Source organism: Seriola aureovittata, chromosome 13 (assembly GCF_021018895.1).
Source record: "Seriola aureovittata isolate HTS-2021-v1 ecotype China chromosome 13, ASM2101889v1, whole genome shotgun sequence".
NCBI classification, from domain to species: domain Eukaryota; kingdom Metazoa; phylum Chordata; class Actinopteri; order Carangiformes; family Carangidae; genus Seriola; species Seriola aureovittata.
In genome coordinates this window covers 14,332,050-14,353,633 of record NC_079376.1, presented here as the reverse complement: position 1 = coordinate 14,353,633, position 21,584 = coordinate 14,332,050, and the positions used below count along the sequence as shown (strand labels likewise).

The 21,584-nt window shown below is 41.3% G+C and overlaps 1 protein-coding gene across 10 annotated transcripts in view; it reads right to left on the bottom strand.

The window, feature by feature from the left end:
- The window catches only part of LOC130180168 (protein unc-79 homolog), a 34,648-nt gene extending 14,495 nt beyond the window's left edge, over positions 1–20,153 (bottom strand). For 7 of the 10 annotated variants that reach the window (XM_056393571.1, XM_056393574.1, XM_056393572.1 and 4 more), the window contains exons 1-23: positions 18,933–20,153; positions 17,171–17,291; positions 13,594–13,907; positions 12,692–12,862; positions 12,359–12,454; positions 12,195–12,250; positions 10,863–10,992; positions 10,689–10,753; positions 9,545–9,633; positions 9,101–9,141; positions 8,727–8,755; positions 7,463–7,692; positions 7,057–7,228; positions 6,682–6,912; positions 6,219–6,409; positions 4,822–4,945; positions 3,867–4,007; positions 3,156–3,371; positions 2,528–2,755; positions 2,056–2,197; positions 1,430–1,509; positions 1,153–1,301; positions 861–1,018 (exon numbers count right to left, since the gene is read on the bottom strand). In XM_056393571.1, coding sequence (XP_056249546.1) covers positions 861–1,018; positions 1,153–1,301; positions 1,430–1,509; positions 2,056–2,197; positions 2,528–2,755; positions 3,156–3,371; positions 3,867–4,007; positions 4,822–4,945; positions 6,219–6,409; positions 6,682–6,912; positions 7,057–7,228; positions 7,463–7,692; positions 8,727–8,755; positions 9,101–9,141; positions 9,545–9,633; positions 10,689–10,753; positions 10,863–10,992; positions 12,195–12,250; positions 12,359–12,454; positions 12,692–12,862; positions 13,594–13,907; positions 17,171–17,291; positions 18,933–18,954 — 3,196 coding nt within the window. In that variant the 5' untranslated portion in view covers positions 18,955–20,153. Of the gene's footprint in view, positions 1–860; positions 1,019–1,152; positions 1,302–1,429; positions 1,510–2,055; positions 2,198–2,527; positions 2,756–3,155; positions 3,372–3,866; positions 4,008–4,821; positions 4,946–6,218; positions 6,410–6,681; positions 6,913–7,056; positions 7,229–7,462; positions 7,693–8,726; positions 8,756–9,100; positions 9,142–9,544; positions 9,634–10,688; positions 10,754–10,862; positions 10,993–11,392; positions 11,553–12,194; positions 12,251–12,358; positions 12,455–12,691; positions 12,863–13,593; positions 13,908–17,170; positions 17,292–18,932 lie in introns of those variants that run through there. The other 3 variants (XM_056393577.1, XM_056393578.1, XM_056393580.1) reach the window with 3 other exon arrangements.
- Between the last annotated feature and the right edge of the window lie 1,431 nt (positions 20,154–21,584).

Genomic DNA, 21,584 nt, shown 5'->3' with positions numbered 1-21,584 from the left:
TTCTTGGCTTTATTATGACTGAGATTAGAATCTAAAAAAAGACACTTTATTCTGAAATCCATAAACTCTCACCCACTCTGGGCTGATTTATAGCACTCGCGTTGACCACTAGGTGTCAGTGTAGGAGTTAAGAGACATGCCAGGGCAGTGTGAGTCGGAAATATACTGTACATTTTTGCATGATTTACACCCATAATTATAAAATTATCTGTATCAAAAGTGCTAATGAGAAGGTATAATAATATTCTAAGTGCCCATGTTCCTGAAATAGATCAACAGCATATCAACCTGACAATGTGACACAACATTTTCCCAGGTGGAAAGATCAAATAACTGTAATTTATTTTATGTCCCAAGGTATTTATATACACAATAGGCTTATAACTTTACACCTTCTAAGAAATATTTACTGTGTATTTGGGGAAACTGTCAATTCAGTTGCTCTTCTGTTTCCCTATATCCATACAGTCAGACGACTTGTCCTCTGCCGCTGTCTCAAGGTCATACATCTCCTCTCTGCCAATCACATGGCAAGAAAAACCTTATTAATCCCACAATTCCCCTTTGCTGCCTGTTTGAGCCACATGGTAACCATGGCAACACAAGGGGAGATGTGAGCAGACAGTGGTTTAGGAAACATATTATACAGCAAACTGGGGGTCTTCCTCCAACAATTCATTCATACAACCACAACCCCTTTGCTCACAAGAAACATCACTGAACTGAGGATGGTTTAGTCATCATGATGATATTGATGCTGTGTTTATAACTAAATATGATCATTAGTTTGTCAGCAGCTGCAGATATAATATACAGTATATAATTTTACACATTACAGTAAGCTATTCTCTGTCTCTCACCTGCTTCAAATCGTATTTTCCAGTCTTTGCTGTTGAAGTTTGAGTTGATGAGGTTCCAGAAGATGTCGGCCCCGTGGGATAAAGAGAGGGCGTGCAGAAGCTGAGGCACAGCCAGAGAAGCTAACTGGCAAAACTCTGACTTCAGCATGGACCACAAACTAAAACACAAACACCACAAAACAGACACACACACAAATGACCATTAAGAAGTTGATTTAATCAACAGCTGCAAGCAGATATTTGCATCCATATGATCTTTTTCTGTGACAGAAGGGAAGCTGTGAGCACACACCTTGGGATGAGCATCTTCTCCTGGACGTAAGCCAAAAACTGGGGGTGATCCTTGCAGGCAAGGTACAAACACTCTCCATGGAGACACAGGATCTTCAGACAGTTCAGCATGTTGAACAAGATGTCAGGCTCTTCAAACTTGGACATTTCCTGAATTTAAAGGAGATATTGACTCACATGTGTGCCATATGTACACTCAAATAATTCAAAGAAACATTACTGGATGCTTCCATCCTATTTGTTTTCTAATTCAGTTATTAAGAAGAATTAAGAAGTACCTGTAGGATGGTGTATATGAGCTTCAATGACACAGGGAGCTGCTGGTAGGAGAATTTCTTATCTGAGTTATTCTTCATGGCTGGAAGGAAAAAGACTGTAGCATTAATGACCAGTACAAAACATACTGAAACGGCAATGAGTCTGAAATTGATACCACTCAAAAGTCTATTCAGTATGTAGCTGGAGAGAATAGCCAATTACCTTAGCATAAAGAAAAACCTTTCAGTTCTCACTTTTTATTAAGATATAGAGAATTAGTGAGGTAAGAAGGTTTGCTCTTGTTTCCATGCTAAGTTAACTGGCTGCTAGCTTCAGCTACATGTTTATTGTACAAACCTGGGAGTGGTATCAGTCTTCTCATAAAACTCTCAGCAAGAGAGCAGATAAATAAAAATATTTCTAAAAATGTCAAGCTACTCCTTTAAATATGAAGCTGTTAGTTTAGCTTAGCTGTTGGTTTAAATTAGCTAAACCAAGTTAGCATATTTACCAAAAGGTTGAAGTATTCCTTACAAGATTTTTGGTATTCTTCTAGCAGTCAACAGCTGAGTGAAATTTGTTTTGTCTGACACATTTAATGTTTTTTTTGTATTTGAACAACGCTGTGTACAGAACTGCTACATACGTGCATTATCAGGAGAGTGGTTAATGGGGTTGTCAGTGTGTGTGCCACTTGGGTTGTCCCCTTCTTCACTTCCATTCTCCGCCCCAAAGGAGAAATCTTGCTGAGGAAAGAGCAAAGTTTCCTCCAAACTATCCGTGGGTTCCTGCAGAAGAATGAAAAGTTGTCAAAACATCCCCTTCATATGTTTCACATCATCAGTAATTCAGCTGACCATGATATTGATTAGCATCATTCACAAGAGACGTTAGAATAACCTATTTGTAAATTCACCAAAACAAAGACAGATGGAGATTTACTTGTTTTATGAACATACTTTCTGCTTTATGTCATCTGCAACAACATTAGCTCAGTCAGGCACACTGTGGTGTTTTAGGGCAGAATTACTACATGGCATTAATTTCAAAGCCTTACTTGCTTAATGCACAGGGTTCATTTATATTTGGTGCATAAAAATTCATGCTGTGTGTCTCACCACCAGACGTATCTCTTCCCGGGGGGTCAACCTCTCCAGGAGCTCACAGCCCAGCTGGTAGCAGAGGATGCTGGATTGGCACAGGCTGCACTCCAGGGCCTTCTCATCCTTCTGGCAGGTGTGTGAACCCCCCCATGGGGCCTGGAAGACGTTGTTGATAATGCCCACGATATCCTTCCCCAGGCTGCTGTCTAGACCCAGCATCACACCATCGTCCTGGAGCTCCATCTGGGACAGCAGGGGAGACGACCATAAAAACAGGGGAACAAAAAGTGGAGTTCGATGCACAAATCTCAAGATCCCACCTATGGGTGTTGTTGTCATTGCACTGTTTATGTCGCTTTTCTCTATATGACTGCATAAACTATGTTGCATATTGTTTGAATAACAGTTCAGTATACATCTTTGGCATATGTTTTGGCGATAGAATCTGGCAGTGTTTGTGTTAAGATGTTTTGTTGCTCCCATACAAATACCTGGAAACAAACTGAATTCTTAAAAGAATATTGTACAACTATTTTAACCATTGAGCACCAGAGGCAGACCATTAGTCCCTTTAGAAATATGATTAAAAAAATACACATATATATTTTAGCAATTTTTCATCAGGTTGGTACAGGTTGGTCACCTGCTTCAAGATGAGGTCAAACATGAGGATGAAGCAGCCAAGGTTCATGTCATCATCATCACAGTCCAGATCCAGGGCACAGTGGCCTGTGGCATGACCCAGGTTTTTAAAGGGGCTACAGCGCAGGGGGCTGCGGAACGGGCTCCTGAAGGGGCTGGGGAATGGGCTGAGGGTGTTGTGCTGCCCACGGCGTCCTGGATCTGACACGACACTCACCTACGAACAAAGAGCAAATCATTATATAAAGTAAAATTTATGTCTTTCTCCATAAAACGCAAAGCATTTATGCTCTCGACAGTCTATTAACCTCCAGTCAAGTTACTGCCAGTGATAATGGCACATGACTGCAGAGTTGCCTGGCTATAAATTTCAATGATAAAGCTACATCACAGTCAAGTTTAATTAAACCCTTTAAGGGAGCTATATTTAGACATTAGGAGTTACCATGGTAACATACAGTTCATCCCAATGAATGGTAGGAAACATGAGCCAAAAAGAGCAAAAATGTGTACACCCTAATCCTAAACAAGCAATGACAGTCTGACAGAACACAAAACATCAGAAGAGAAGTGGGTATTTGAGGTACACTGTAAGCCCTAGGTTATAACTGATGTGACAACTAAACTGGAATAAAGACAAGTAAAATTTGGCATTGAACCCTATTATCATTTATTTTTTAGGAGTATTTTTAGGCATTGCAGTCCTCCTCACCCTGCGAGCCCCAGTGTTGCCAGTCAGATCTGAGGCACGGGCCTTCCTCTGATTGGCGAGCTCCTTCAAAGAGTTCACTCCATCAGAAAACATCCCAATCAGCAGCTGAAGAGGCACCACGATGTCCAGCTCTGACAACACCTACATCCAAACAAAACAAACACCAGATCAATTCAACAAAATCAAAACAAATATAGTTTTCTACTTACCATGCAGATTTAATGATTTGCAGGTATGATGGTGTCCAGCAATCTGTCCTTCCAGAAATACTGTCCCACTTACTCAAATTAATTTATAGACCAGACTATGGACAGATTTTATCAGGAACCCTTTCCCTTTTCTGGACAAAATGATGAACACTGCAATTTTCAAAAAATAATTTTTCACAACTATTTGCATAAGGTTAGCCAAACAATGGATATGTCATAACCTATGCAAAAGACATTAAAGCTGCATGCATGACTTGATATCACTGGAATAAGTGTTTTCTGATTTGGGTGAACTGACCCTTAAATATAAACGTATTACCTATATGACATTAACACATCACAGAGATACACCATGCAAAGAAGACATGCAGAATCAAGCTGGGCACCACTTCCCTGATTTGAATCTGACCTATTTACTGAGGGGAAATTAATGCCATCACTTGATCATAGTTGTGACAGAAAACTTGAAATTGATCCATGTATACAGGACAGCAAGCTGTGAGTGCATATGGGGTGAAATGCAAAATCCCTCCTATCTCTCTGTCTCGTTTTGCGACCCAGATTCATATTCAGCAGGGCTCCTGCCCAGGCTCTCACACTCTATGACAGCCTGTTCAATTCACACTCACTGTAGACAGAACCGCAGGATGTGAACTGGACACAAGACAGCGTGTGTGTGTGTGTGTGTGTGTGTGTGTGTGTGTGTGTATGTGTGTGTGTGTGTGTGTGTGTGTGTGTGTACTTACATGCAGCCACAGCAGAGCCTGCTCTTGCACAGACGCTGGGTAGCCAGAAAATCTGCAGCTGATGAAGCCAAACATTTCCTCCATGGAGAAAGGCAGGGGGCACAGCTCAATATCAAACATCTTGCTGTAAGGAGAAGACAGACAAGAATATGTATATGCACATGAATTTATACAGAGAGGCAGGTAGCAAAAATTCATCCTCAGATACTGTTACCCAGTCATCTGTTACTTTTAATATTGTGTCATGATGTGGTGATGCAGTCCTCACACTGCCTCTACTCTGTTTCTTATTCAGATGGTGGTCTCATTTATGCATACATTTTCCATAAATGAAGTAGCAGAGGAGCACAGCAGTGAAGTCATTTGAAGTGGGTAGGGGAATTTTGGGAAATATGCTTATTTGCTTTTTAAAAAAGAGTTAGATGTGAAGATCGGTATTGCTATAAGTATGAAGCCGGAAAGCAGGATGAAATTAGCTTAAATTAGCTTAGCATGAAGACTAGAAACGTAGGAAACAGCTAGCTTGTTTACTCCTACAATAATCTACATCAACAATTCATGAATTAACACCTTATAGTTTGTTGGTTTAATCTGTACACAAGCAGAATATAGAAATTACACATTGCAGTTTTACGTGGCAGTATGGTCTGCAACAATTTCATAATGAATAGTGTGTGAAGACTCCAGGAAACCAAAACCACAACTTGGTTTACCAAATGAGCTACACTATGTTCATTACTAACTTAACTGTTCCCCCTGCTACCGGTCTTTATGTTAAGCTAACAATCAAGTTGAAAAAAGAAAGGGAAAAAGCTATTCCGCAAAATGTCAAACTGCATTTGCTCAGCTTTTCACTGACACTAACCTACTAATGTATCCACCTCTTTGATTTATATTTTTACATGCTGCAAAAGCTAGCATCATGCATTATAGACCACTGAGGCTTAAAGGTTAAAAGTAAAAACTCTTCCAGTTGGTCTGCTGAATCTCAGTAGATACTATTTTTGGAAAAGGCCCTTCCTTCACTGATTCTGTGGCGTTAACACCAAAACCTGGCATTTATTTTATATGTTTAGACTGCTAAAAATACCTGCTATCAAACAAACGTCATTGTAGCTGCACTGGAAATATCTTGATATAATGTTATGTTCTGTGCATTTGGCCAGTGTTATCCAGCAATAAGAAAAACACACCAGCAATTGACAAAACTAGCCCAGACGCCAAAGTACAGATTTGTCAGTTAATACTGTATATGCTGTATATCACGATTAGCACAGCTACAAGTGACTTACAAGAAAGTATTTTACACCCTCACCCCAGTTTATATGCAATACCAAAAGTCCTTATTACAGGAATAACAAAAATAATATGTAAACATTTCTCAGAGGTGGAGGTACCTGAGCACTTCCCGGAACTCTTTGAGCTGGTGGTCGGGCACCTCGGTGCGGATGGCCTCCAACCACTCAGGCATAAAGCATTCCCACAGCGGTTGACTGATGACATTGTAAGGTATCAGACACAGGATGCGGTTCAGGCCCTCTTTCAGCTGGGTCACTGTGCTACATGACTTGTCCCAGTAGCCTCCCACCTGGGGAGAAGTTAACACAGACTGGCTTAGATCAGGTCATAACCTGCCCTGAATAATTTTAATAAACTTCAGTCCTATGTGAGATCCTGATTTTGTCATTTTTTTATTCATAGCTGTTACACAGTGCAACATGTTCTCTGTGTTAACATGTTCTATGTCTGAGATAAACAGGAGCTGGGATCTGTATTGCCTGTATATTTGGAGTCACAATGCACCTCTATAATCCCTTAACCATATAATGTATGTTTAGTTGACCATGGTCTTGACCTTACCCTGGCAAATTCAACAGGCTTGGGCAGCAGACACATGACCATGACGTCAAAGCGCACTTCACACACTGTCTTTAGCCACTTGGTAACAAATTGAGGCTTTAACTTCTCCACCAGGCTTCCAACCTCATCATCCATCATGTACGCGGTGGAGTGAAACCACTGGAAGACCATGCTGACCAGCCGAGCCAGACTCTCCGTAGGTGTGTTCTCATTGGGGGTACACAGGCTCACCTGCACACGTGTCAGAGATGCAAATTAATCAGTCAGGTAACCATGGATTCCACAGAGTAGTGATAAGAGGCCATGTACTGCACACATTCTTATCTCGCCGGTCTCTCTTATTGATAGACACAGTAACAGCTTGTGATTACACACCAGGAACCAGATGCCAAACTGACTGAGGAGGCGCTGGTCGTGCTGGTCGTCCTCCTTGTTATCAAACTCGATGTTGTCCAGAGAGTGGTGGGAGGCGGACAGGCCCATTTGACGGCGCCTGTTCAGCTCAAACTCACGCTGTTCTGCATGAATTTCTGCCTCCTTCAGAAGGCTGGGTGGATATGGAGAGGATGAGAGGGATAACAGAGGATACATAGAGGCAAAGAGAAGACAAAAGAGAGACATATTGACAGTGAAAGAGCAGGAAATAGATAATACCGACATTAAATATCCTTTATGCTGTATTGTTGTCTATATATTCATTTAAAAATGTGTTTCACCACATTACAGACTTATACCCTGTAACTGTGGCTGTGATATGTCAGTGTAAACAGAGTGTATGTACCTTATAACAGCTTCCACAGTGCACACCAGCTCCTCTGCTCCGCACTCCCGGGTGTTGATTGGAGGGGGCGAGGTCTGGTACAGATGGGTCTCCGCCGCAGCCCCCACCTCGCTGCTGTGGTGGTTGACATGGCAACGCTTGCAGTAGCGGACAGGCCGGTTGCCATGGCGCCCACAGCAGCCAGCCGAGAAGCAGGTGACCACAGCCCTCCTAACGTGAGAGCTACAGTTCTACAATACAATGCCAAGAAACAAAAGAAAGGAGGAGGAAGAGGAAGAGGAGGACAAGGAATAATTTTATTTCTATTCTTGCCAGCATGCAATGAAACACAAACATGCAACAATCACAGTAAAACAGCCGATAATGTCTCATGACAAGTCTCTAAAAATAAAAATATTTCCAGGTCTCACAATTATTACGTCCCTCTCTAATATGCATTTGTTTAGAGAAGTTGATCTGTCTACATCTGGAGCAATAGGAAAAGTCTTTATGTGTCCCCATGGTGTCTCAGGTTTCTAAAAATAAAAAGCATGGCACTAGAGAAGCATCCTAATCTGATCAGCCTCTAATCTTGTGCCATTAGAGGGATGCAGTGCTCCCTATCAAATTAACATATCTGTCCTCTGCTGACATTGAGTTCTCTCACTCACCTTTCCGGCTTTCAGCAACAAAAACACTTCTCTGATGTTACTGATGTTGTTGTTGAAAGTACGTTCTATCTTGGGTATCATGGGGTATTTAAAGGAAGCTATTCTCAGATGAAGAGAACTGTCTCAGTTAATAATGATTTGGTGTAAACCCAGGTGGGAGTTTAAAGAGCTTTCTGGAATAGGTGGGACAAAGCCAGATCAGAGAGGGAGGTTGTGGATTATAGCCAGGATAGGGGCCAGCTGTCCCCTTACAGCTGGGGACAGCTGCTCAGCCTGATGGGAATACCTGAGATCATCTCACACGCAGTTTTCCTGGTGTCTCCCAGGAAACCAGCAGGGAGCACTTGTGCCCTCGGCAGTGCATTCAGCAACAGCGAGCAAACATCACGCCCCAACAGCTTCATTTGAAACGATTTGGCCTTTACTGAGCCACTTCAGTGAATGGACTCTGCTCATAAATAAATGACCTTGCCATGGGTCATAGGTAAAAATTGATTTTATCTAAGTTTATGAAGTATTATATCATGCTGCAGCAGAAGAGATCACAACGAATAAGAGAAAAAGAGAGAGTAGGCAGTGACATTCGTCTTCATGTTGCAGTATAAATATCTTACCTTCTTTTGACAAATGGCAGATATCTCTGCTGTAAAGACAAAATGACAAAAATGCTCAACAGAAGCAACTTTTAGAATTAATCTAAAATTTTACACAGTATATAGCAGCATACATTACATAAAACTCAAATAACCAACAGCAAGAGATTTAATTCTTAACTGTGTCAACCTGACAATCAAATCTACACCTGCCTGTATCATATGATTGTACCAAAAACCTTCCTTTATTTTATTGTAAGTACTGAACATTTATACACTATGTGTGTATTTACTGTGTTTCCCTCTTTGTCTGTGGGAGCAGGACAGAATGAAATAAATGTATTCAACTTTAATTATATTCAACCTCAAACACCTTTTTATTTGTGAGCGCTCACCTTGGGGCAGGAGTACATCAACAAGCCATTCAGCGTGGTCTCTGAAAAGGTCAAAGAAATGTATAAACGATACATGATTTATAGGCAAATGGCTCCCCAGAGCCTATGTATATGTTCACCTGGTGTATACACAGCAGTCTCAACTTCCAAACAGAGCTGGAACACAACAGATATTTTCTCAATATCAAAGAAAACACAAAACTGCAGAGCCATGCAATTATAATATTCTACATGCTGGAGAAAAGAGAAACAATTGGCTGCGTGGTTTCATGATGATGATCTCATTATCGGCGCAAGGGAATTACGTAACCATGGCGATGTATTTCCCCAGGGTTAAAGAGAGGAATAATGAGGCAGGCAGTGGGTGATGCATGTTTGGAATGGCATCTTATTGAAGGAGGGGGAGGATCTAGAGATGTAGAGAAAGGTAAAACAGATCCATACCCTGCTATCCTCTGGCTGCACTCCTCACATATATAAAGAGGAGGGGGCTTGTCTCCCAGGGCAACAGAAAGAGTAGGATCTATACACATCTGCAAAAGTAACACAGGTAGCATCAGAATATGTATGTAGTATTTAAAAGATAGACATATTGATATTTTGATGTTTTATTTTCATGAAAACAAGATGGAAAGTAACACTAACAGTAAACACTACTTCTGCTTATTTAGGGACAGTACAAAACTATAGGGAGGCAGAGGCTGAACATATGGGTGGGAACTGCTGGAGAAGAAAAGTCAGTCACTAAAGACCCTCCCCCACTCTTCCAAAAAAACTTAACTACCCTCCCTTCAGCAAAAGAGAAAAAATACCTAATCCCTCCCAGCCCTTTTTAATATCTCTTTTCATAATTTTCATACAGTACCTTAGAACAGAGTAGTATACATTCTCTATGAGTCCCTACCACATAGTACTCTCTAGGGACAGTATATCATGGTCTTGCCCAAGAAATCATTTAACACCTATACCTGTCTCCCCACGCCTCTGCGTGGATGGCTGCTTGCATATGCTGCACTCCACTCTCTCGCAACCTGTGCCTGGCCCTGTGCTAAACCCCAATGCTCATGGCCTGAATGTTCAGATGGTGCACTGTAATTTACTGTGCTCACTTGATGCCACCCTATCCTCGAGGGCTGCATGGGGTCACCGCTTCCAATTAAGCCCCCCCTGTACCCCCTCCCTGCTCGTGGTAATTGAAATCCGGCCCCTGTCCATGCCCCTGTTCTTACTCTATTTGTCAGTTTTGAGCACAGTTGAGTAAAGGCAGGCAGGATAAGATAAAGCAGAGCAGCAGCAGCAGAGACTGGTGTGAAGTAGCATTGAAGCTGATACCATTACCCCACTCGCACAGCTGCCTGATTTATTTACTGAGGGGCTCACAAAAACGCTGTCACGCATGGGTGAACTCAGGGAGGTAATCTCGCACATGCCCCATGCTTTCCTGATGAAGTTCTCAAGGGAGGCAGCTTTTGAATAGAGAGCACACTGCTAATATATCTTCTTTAAGTAACAAGGCATTGTACTTGTGCATCCAACAACCACAAATGTACTAGTGATGCAAGACTTATTGTTTACAGACTCAAGTCACCTTGACAGCAGGTTTATTGATGGCATTGTGGCACTCGATATGTTGACAGTGGATGGGGTTCCAGGCTGATACAGGAAGAGAGGCAGAAGATTGGCAGTTAGGGGAGGAGAAAAAGAGAAAAATGGGGGATAGATTAGACCTTTAGTCAGTTCAAGGATAGATAAGGTAACTGACCCGTGTACTGCAGGCCTCTGTATTCACTGATGGCTCCTGGCGGCTTCAGGTTGGGCCAGTAATGAAATAGCATCTGCACAGCTGGAGGCTTTACTTGGGATGGTCCATAAGATATGACATAAAGAAGGTCCTGCATAAATAAAAAACATCAGCATTAATTAAAGTGCAATGATATTTGAATATTAGTGAATAGAAAGCAACAAGTTTAAGATCTTCATTCCAACATATGCATTTGTAAAGACAATTACTTGTAATATTATGATGGCCCTTTATATTTTTAGTCTTATACTCAAAGCAACAGTTTTACGTTTTTTTAAATACACATATTTATGTCTTCACTCTAAATATGAAACTAGCGCTAGCATACCGCTGGCTTATCTTGGCACGAAGAATGGGAACAGGGGGCACAGCTAGCTTAAAATGTAATAGCAAGTTGTCGTTTTGGAGCTAGTTAGGTGCTGTTTTTTCTTCACAAACAAGTTAGGACGTATTCAATACTGAGCATTAGTTTGTAGGAGATTTTTCTTTACCTTAGAACAGAGCGACTCTAGCTGTTTCTTCCTGTTTCTACTTTTTATGTCAGGCTAAGCTAACAGTCTACTTAGCTTAGCTTCATACTGTGTCGTCGTACGAGTGGATCGATCTTCTCATGCAACTCTGAGCAAGAAAGTGAATCACCAAATGTCAAACTATTCATTTATAGGATTGAAAGAGCAACACAGAATTCTCATGTTTAAGCTAGGTCACACGGTGAATATTATTTTTCCAAAATAAAATATCTTCCATTATACAACAGATAGTTCCGACCAGTAATTTGATTGGACGAGATTCATTCCATGAGTGCTGATATAGAGTTCAACCAGAGACAGAAGATCTTCGGTACAAGAGCACCGGGACTTTTTACATGTTTCACTCCGCTTCACAGGTGTTCTATTAACCGTTAATTAGCGTTACATTAGCGGTCTAATTATCTAGCTTTGATTGTAACTAACTTTGCAAAATGGATATATTTCCAGAAATAACATTTGAATTAAATTATGTATGGTCGTTCAGTGTTGGCGTTGCCAAATAAACGATGAAATAAACAAACAAATCCTAAACAGCTGTTGCTAATTAAACTAATATGGCGCTCGTAGAACTGCTGTATAAAAGCAATACCACACTCGAGGTCGTGATTTTGTACTGAATACAAGCACGGCTGTGATTCGGTCATAGGTACGAAGTTGCAGGCCGAGTACCGAAGACAACATCACTCCCTCTCTTGTGATATTGCATAATTATGTTTTACAGAAATTACTTTATATCTGCATCATATATTTGGAGAAGCAATACCTTCCACACTTCCTGTTTGTGCTTCATTAGACACTCCAGCAATTGACAGTGATAAACTAGAAAGACATAGAGACCAGCTTAAGTAAAGAGCCATTACTACACAACATTTCAGTGTAGGTCATATTTCCATGCATGTTTCAAAAGCTGCTAATGTGACGGTTTACCTGGATTTGAGGTGTACTGCATTGCAATCATAAGCATAGAGGACGCTGACAGATTCACATAGGCCGGGACACCCCCCTCTCTCCGGGTGGAGCCCACTACAGACAAGCAGGGGAGAGGAACACAAAAAACGAAACCAACTTGAAAGGTCACTTTCCGTTCTGTTTAAGGTGGTAGTGCAGATTGAAGCATTGGCCAATTTAACTCAGAGAGGGGTTGTGTTTTTAAAGGATAAATGCCAAGAATCAATTAAATTATGTTTTGTTCCATTTTCTATACTCATCAGTTTGAGGTGAATATGTTAAGTTAATTAACTTTTTATTGGTCGTACTTACAGATAGCCATGGGGAGGAAAGAGGTGCTCAGGTACTCAATGATGTCTTTGTGGAGGAAAGGGGGGAAAGTGGCTAAAGTGGAGATCATAGTATAGGGCAAAGTGCTGAGAATATCATCACTGAGAAAGGGCAGGAGGCAAGTTGTTGTATAAAATATGGACTGTCCCAGATCTGATGAGAAAGGGAAGAGGCAAAAAGAGACAAAGAGATACACAGACACTCATTCAATAAACTGTACATACAGTATTCACATACTGTATGCAGCCACAAATGTCAAAGTTACATGAATTCAGTCATTTAACAGTTTAACAGTGATAAAAGAGAACATAAATAGAATATGAGCTTCTATGGAGGGCAGTGAGCTTTCTTTAAAAGCCACTAAAGTAAACTTTGCCCTAGTATTCTAGTCAACGAGATGGGTTTTCATGCTTTTGAGCTTTTTTTAACAGTGGTAAAATATTCATGAAAATTAAGAGCACTGACTGAGATGCAGAATTGAACCCGTGAAAAACAGTGTGGAAATAAGTCATTCTCAGATGTATTGTAAATATATATATAAAAAAAATAAAACATTACATTTGCCTATGTGTGCTTTCCATTTAACTTATATATTTGCACATGACAACATAAGAAAAACATTTGTCCCACTTTACATAACAAACATGCAGTCAAGTATGATACACAGAAGAGAAGGCCTATGTCTGGTGTATCCAATGGCTTATGAACGATTAAGTTGACAGGATCCAGCGTGCTCCCAATCACCCCATGCATCCCTCAAGATCCTCAGCAGGACTTCTCTCTTCCCGTTACAAAAGAGGCCAAAAAAGCAGCAGTGGCTTCATGCAGGCCAGACGGCTCGAGGATGATGATGACAAACAGTGGTGCACTGGGCCTTGACTCACCATGCTGACCGTGCTGCAGCAGGGGCACCAGGTCAAGCAGGGTCACGAGGGTCACATAGAGGCCCTGATAGTCCAGAGAGGGGTACTCTGAGAGCTGAGCGTCCCGACTCTGCTGCCCCTGCCCCCCGCGGTCTGACGGGGCATCGCGCAGAACGCTGTAAAGGAGGGAGCGAGTAACTGTAGGGTTGATGGAACTGACTTGTGGTCTTAGAGATGGGGTGAGTGGGAATGGCACAGGAAAAAGACACATGGTCATGGGCACGGCCAAATTGGAAGCTTCCTGGTTCTCCTTCCTGCCTGTGCGGGACAGAATGCTGCTCCGGGGCGGGAGGGGAGGGGAGGGAGGGTAGGGGAGGGGAACAAGGGAAAAAAAGAGACAACAAAGACACAAAAAAACAGCACATTACATTGAAATGGCACTACAGAGACAGCGTAAATAGAAAAAAACAAACCCAGATAAACCCCACATAGGATGCAGTGTCTCACTATTTGACTGTATATCACTGAAGGCACGGGCAATTTTTCCCTGCTTTGTCTGTTCAGAGTGACTTTAATTCAATTTATCTCGTTTTCTCTGTCTTTGCACTTGGAAAACAAAAAAAACATGAGCACAAACTGCAATGATCACTGCATCTCATGCGTATCTGGTGACAAGGAGCAAAAATATAAAAAATGGCATGTTTTCAGTGGCAACCCCATACTTCTCCAAAAAGGGACAGTGCAAATGACTGTCCCTCGATGGCTGCCATCTTCCAATCAGCAAGGTCAGTGGCTACCATACAAAAAGGCCAATGAGCCGTGGAATTTATTTTAAAATGAAATTTCCTTGTCTTTAGTGGGGCTGTCAAGGATGGGAGTGACACCAAATTGGTTCGGGAAAATACAGAGGTGACACTTTTGAAACATGCTTCAGCCAGTAATAAACATGTGTGTGAGGTTAGATCAAGTGCTCCTAGGTCACAGCACATGTTTATTGCACCAGAGAAATAATGTCCGTATGCATACGTTATGATACTGTACCAGTATCATCAGGAGAAATAATGAGATCCAACAGGCATATGGATTCAGGTTTCTAAAATAAATGTAACAACTAATCTACGGTAGAGGAGAAACTATAATGACAAAGGAATAGGTTGTATCGGGGGGAGATGACTGGTAGCATTATGTTTGTGAGCTAATGCAGGATGGACAATTGTGTTTGCTGTCCCCTGGGGAAGGTGGTGGACAAATTCAATTTTAAGGGAGGAAAAACAAAAGCAAAAACTAGTTGGGTTGAGTGTGGAGCATCTAGGGTGGAGGAGGGGGAAGGGGGGGCCAGAGAGCATTGCTCTTTTTACTGCACATTATTAAAGAGCTAAGCTGTTCTATCAGGCAAATGATTGGGATTTATCATGAGAGCCCAGATTATAAATGCTGATGTATTGTTTTTTTTTTCTTTTTCTTTTGTTTTGTTGAAAGGTCACTCCAAAAGTCGAGTTACAGCATTCTTGGCAAGTGAGAAAGGGGATTTCATTAAGATTTATTGACATAACATTAGAAGCATAATGTTGAGTTTATACGTCATCAGCAGAGTGTAACATTTTCCGACTTATCCCCTCAAAGTTATACTCTGTAAGATTTAAGTCAGTGTAGATTCATTCATAAAGCTGCGTTATTATACAGCATAAACTGAAACAGGACTAATACACAACAACAGACTGTATCTCAGAGTATGACTTTTTCACTGCCCATTTTTCATAGATTTCAGAAAACATCATTAATTTGAACAATGAACAGACATAAACAGACACGCTCACACACATACATTGAACATATACACACAAAGACACACACATATGTGCACACATACATACGTACAAACGACACAAAAATTACAAACATATACGACACATAAAACACATGTAGAAATGCACTGATACAGACACATGACATACATTGACTGTCAATCCCTGCACTGTCAATACAAAATCATTGACTATGTGTGTATCAGTAATTCAGTGCACAATCAGACGTATTTAGGTTTCAGGTGTGTGATGTAAAAACAAAACTGTGCTACATCTAAAACAATGTCTTAACAGCACTGGATGATTAATAATCCCTGTAGTCATTCTCATGAGTGATACAGCTTGGCATGAAGTCAGCGAGGCTCACTGATTCACAGAGTTCAGTTTGACTTGGACAAACATGACAAAGCCATGCCTCATCTTTAAGGAGGCATGTATAATTGTCAGTAAATAGAGCATTTTAACTCTTCTCTATTTTATGACCTGTGCTGAACCTGAAATTGGTGCATGAATCAGCAAACACTGGCCATTTCACTTTTTCTTTCCTGGAACTTGACACATGCCTGTTCTACTTGTCAAGGCTCACTACTCCCACCAGTCTTACAGTTTCCTTTTTCTGTCTTTCTTCACCCTGGGCTTCAGACGGCACAGGTGTATGGATAATCCTGGAGTCCCTGCTGTGGAAACCAGACCTTTCTAATGATGGGGAGAATGATCTGTTTTGCATATCAGAGGCTAAGAGGCTGTGCTATGGGAAAATATCAAGCAAGTGCTAACAGTGGCATCATAGTGAGTGACTATATTCACACTCACATGACACTGCCCCTCAGACACAAAATCATCACTTGATTTAACGCAGATTCGCAGAGTTGCAGCCCCTGTCATGCTTCATCTGAAGCTGTGTTCAAAACAGTGTACACAGTGGCTGCTGTTGCTGGACAACACTTCAGCAAAGCACAAAGTATCCAGGATACTCTGTGAGCATCACTCAGCAGCGATATAATCCTTATGGGGCTGAGGCATAAAGTGTAGAATTGAGGCCGGCTGCCAATCTCAAATAAATTGCACCCTAAGCTGATAATAATGATAAAAATGGGGACATACAAGTTCATCCAGTAATCCCACCCTTTTTGTAAATTAGCTAATAAGTTAGGATAGCACTACTTTTTTCTATGAAGCCAGCAGGGAAGTCTAAATCAACCATATGACATACAAAAATGTCCTCTCACTGCAGTCTGTTTTGAAGAAGCTGGCAAAAAGAAAAGGGGAAACTACACAATGAAATTAGATGTGTCCAAAATGGCTGCCTACTTGACCTGTGTTGGAGGAGGAAATAACATGTTGTTCCTGCCTCGGGCTTGCACAGCACCCAGGGGAGCAGGCTAACCCTGCAACTGCAGAGCTGGAGGACCTGCCCTCCGCCGGCCCCTCTGGGAAGGACACAACAGGCCGCCCCCGGGAAACGTTCATCTAGCAGTCGACCACTGAATCAATAAACATCACTGAGCCGTCTATCTCCGCTGCTGCTTTAAATCAACGCCATAACTCCATAGGAAATCTGAAACAGTCTCAAAGCAGGGCAGGCAAGGCAGTAGACAGAGTTGGGCACTTCCCTTCTTCCTTTTAGCACTCTAAATTCATATTAGCCATTCAATGGTGTCACTGTCATCCCTTTCAAAAAGTGTGTCAGAACAACCTACTGCAAGTTAGCTCGTCTGATCATGAAGGAAGCTAAATATCAAACATTCTACAGTCTGTTACTTCACCTGTTGGCTCCAGAGCAGGGTACTTACCTGAGCAGGGTTTGGGAAAAGTATTTCAGTGTGTTTGCAATGTCTGTTCCGGAGGGCACAGGGTAAATATTGTGTTGCACACGGTTGTGATACTCTTGCAAGTATCGTATCTTAGAGGCAACTAGACAAAATAAAAAGCAGAGTAACAAGCAAATCAACACTAGTGAGACTATGATAGATAGTAAAAAATATCAGTCTGAGCACAAAGATAAGGCAAATGGTTGAACATACATGAATCTACTGTATACATCTGTTGTTGATTCTTGTCTAAGATCCATGTAAGACACACAATAGCATCTAACATGGATGCTCCAATAATCAAGTTAAACAAAGAGTCTGTGTTCCCATGGCTCTCTGGCCTTCACCAGGTGACCTTTTTGGTATAGCAGTGAGGTCACAGGAAGCCCTAGAGGAGGCAGTAACCTATTGCTTACAGAAACAAGCTCATGTACAAAAGGTTGCCAGTTCAAGTCCCAAGACAAGCTGGGAAACTGTGGTCGAGGGTGAACATGAGAACAGGCTTACTCATCCCTTAACAAATGGCACTGAGGGACATGATAACTATGCTGGACTACTCCCTCAGGTCACTGTCTTAGGTATGAATGTGTTGTTTGTGATGTTTTCCTGGTTAATTAAGAGTTAAAATAAGTCAGAGTGGGTGATCGCTGACCCATTTTCTGTGACTTTGGGCTGTAGTGTTTAGCCTCCTCTCTGACCTGTAAATGACAAACCCCAAAATAAAAATAACAGCTGCAGGCTTTGGACACGTGTGGTCAAAGCCTATGCTGCAATACATACTGTAGCACACATCTTCTCAAATTTAAACATCTTGGGTGATAAATTATTATATATTTTCAAACATTTTTATGCCTAAGCACCTTAATATGTATTAAGATGTAGAGATAACAGCTGTCAATATGTTCTTTAACAGAAGAAGTGCAAGTATAGAAGCAAGGTTCATCTTTTTCTGATATTAGCCTGATTGATTCAATATGTTGACTACTAAACAATATCAGCAACACACAACTTTTATGCAATTGAAATGGGAGCCACAAACAGCAAGTTTGACCGCATATTTGAATACTACTATGTGTCCAAAGCGAGAAATGGCTGATTAAAAGTGCAAAGATCGTTCAGTAGGCTAATATGGGAGAGAATCTGAAGGTACAGGTTGGTTTCCACCTGTTCAAAAAGCAATCGGAGGGATGAGGAGGGAATGATCAACAGCTTTCAGGACGGTGTGATCAAACCACATTATTGATCATTCTTATGCCACCATATTGCTCAATAAAGAATCTGTAAGGTCGACCTTGAGACCAGCACTACACCTCGCTTTTCGCACGCACCTCATCCAGCCGCGTCAATCAAAAAAAAAAAACAAAGAAAAAAAAAAAGCTATATAAATAAATAAAACAAAATAACATGACGACTGTGCTATAGCTATGAGATTGTATTCCCTTAACATGCAGATATATACAGGAGAGATACAGTGGCTTCTTGTGTGCACTGAGCCCTCCAGCCATCCTCTGCAGTGAGAGGACGTGTTGCAACCTGCCTTGGCAACCGCGGTTTCATCACCAAGGACAGCTCCCCTCATTCGCTTTTCTTGGTTCAAACAAAAATCACATTTCCAGTTTCCAAAATCCCCATGACAAGACAGAAACACACACACACACACACACGCACGCACGCACACACACGCACACACACACACACGCACACACATACACACACACACATGCGCGCACACAGCCGTACTTACACTGCTCTGCCTTCGTAGACATTTCGCAGACACTTGAGGGAACATAAAACCCAGACTGTCAGTTGTTTCAGTGTTTTTTTTCTCCTCCCAGGCGTTGTGTTTCCCTCAGTCGTGAAAAAGTGAATCTACCCCCCTCGCAGCCCATGCAGGCTCGGCTTGATTGTACCACTCTGCGCGATGGATTCACACACTGTGGCTTTTGTTTTAGCGGTGGCGAGGTCGTTTTCGCGAGCTTTTAGCGGAATTAAAACGAGGACTCATTTTGTGGGTCTGTTTTTAATTTGAAGAATTTTATTCTTTCATGGCGGAGAGGAATGTTGATATACATCTCCCACAGCATACCTTTCCAAATGGACTGATCCAGCTTTGAGAAATTGTCATTCAAGAATTCCAACAACCCCATCAGCCCTCTGTGAGCTTATTACAGCAGGGAAATACCGAGGACTTCAGTGTATTTGCCTTAGTGTTTGTTGTTTTGTTTTTTGTTTTTTGTCTTGGTGAAGTATATAAAAGGGTGAACATGCAACAGATGGTTGTCACATTGTCATAACCATGATGTGCCTTGGAGGAAAATTATATGTTCATATTGTTTGTTGTTTGGTAACAAGCAGCGAATACTTCTCTATAATTAGAATAGTATTAATCCCTTTTGTCATCCAGAGGCCTTAAAGAATAAACTATAATCAAATCACCTTTATTTAGCCTTATATAAACGTGCTTATATACCATTCTGCTTAAATGCTGCATTTTCCAAATTATGTCCTGATTCCTTTACTAGGTGCAGAACTAAAATATAAACAGATTCAAGGGTCTGAAGCACTGCCAGACCCTTCCTATTAAGGTTTGTGCCAAGAATTATTGGTATATATCCATCACATGTCCAGCTACTGAGTAGCAACATCTATGTTCATATCAGTCTGCACCTGGAATGGCCCCTCTGCTTGTTATTATTGTTTATGCTGTTCCTCAAAGTCTGTTGAAGCACATATTAAAATCTTTTTAAGCATTACAGTGTGGGAACCAACCAATTAGCCTTCTTGTCATATTAATCTAGAAATAAAACATAATACAATCGATATAATATCAAAGTCTTTATACAGTTTTATCATGCTTCAAATCTGACAAAGGTTTTGCTTCCTGTCCTAATATTCCACACATTGGAAAGAGTTACACGCAATAACAATGCATGAGTATCTGTCTGAATGCACAGTTCTTGCAGAAGTCACGGCTCTGGAGGCGATCTCTGCTGGTAGTCTGGGATGTGATGCATGATCCATCCAGCCGGGGCCAAGAGAGCCACAGCAAACACACACAGTGCAAAGACAGATTGCTGTAAGAAAGTCAATGAGAAGATTTAGATGAATGCTTTATTAACAGATTTTGTGTTCTATGGAATAAAATTAGATAACTGCATGAAGGATGACATTTACTAAAAATTTTAAGGCACTGTATAATAGCTCCCAAACCTCTCCTGTCATCAACCACAGGTTGAATGGGGCGGTGGGACTGAACACCTGTGTCTGCAAACAAGGGTCCTGATCTCAGTGACTCATCAGCTGACATAAGCAGCAGCCCCCGATTATATCTTCCTACCATGATATTCCCTTTGTCCCTTTGCACTCTGGTATTCCTAACCTGAGCCAGGCTTTGTAAAAGCCCCGTGCATGTCCCTGAGGACAGATCAACAAATTTATAGTGGCATAAACACTGTGCACTATGTTGCAGTTCCATCATAGGATCCCTTTTCAGAGGAGCTTTTCCGAGCTTCACACTGACTTATGGATAAGAAATGAATAAAACATCTCTCCCACTCTGCAGGCTGGGGAACATAGTTCGCTTGAATTCCTCGCATTAGAGGCAATAAAGTGAAGTATCACAGATACTGACTTCCCAAGACGGACTGCTGTACTCTCTATTTGTATAGTTTGTATTTGTATGCAAGAATAATCCCTAAAATTCAATTAATTGTAATCTAGCACCAACCTGTAAAAGCATTACTACAGTACAAACAAAGACAATCAGTCCTACCACTGGCCCAATGTTTTCCTTTGGTGGCTTGTTGCAGATGTTTGATCTGTGATTCTGCTGAATGGCTTCCATCAACATGGACCTGGTCGTTGCTGGTCTCCTAAGAACAGAGAACATCATTCCTCTTGGTTCAGCATACAGTCACTACTCTACTGTAAGGAAATATTTCTGTGGAAATTGCTCCTCACATCCTGTGAGATATGAACACTACTTTCATGTAATTCCCATCACTGTTCCTGGGAGGAGTTACTTCCGTAGCCAAAGACATTCATGTAAACATACTGATGAAGTTCTCATCAGGTCAAGGAATCTGGCCCTGGAGTTTAAAGTTAACTGAATGAAGACTTGCCAGAGCATTTCTACCAAAATTTTGGACCAATACCGTTGGCATTATTTTCACAATTCATGTAATTAATATTGATAACAAAATATAGAGGAACAACTTTCAAAAACTGTATGAATGACTCATCATTCATCATGAAAAAAAGTCTGTTAAGAGTGCAGATTCTAATCCTCAATAAATGATACTAAATCCCCACACTAAACACCGGTATTACCAGTATATTGCATATCTTTTATTTTAAAAAACTAACAAAAATAAAACAGGTATGTCCATAAACCACT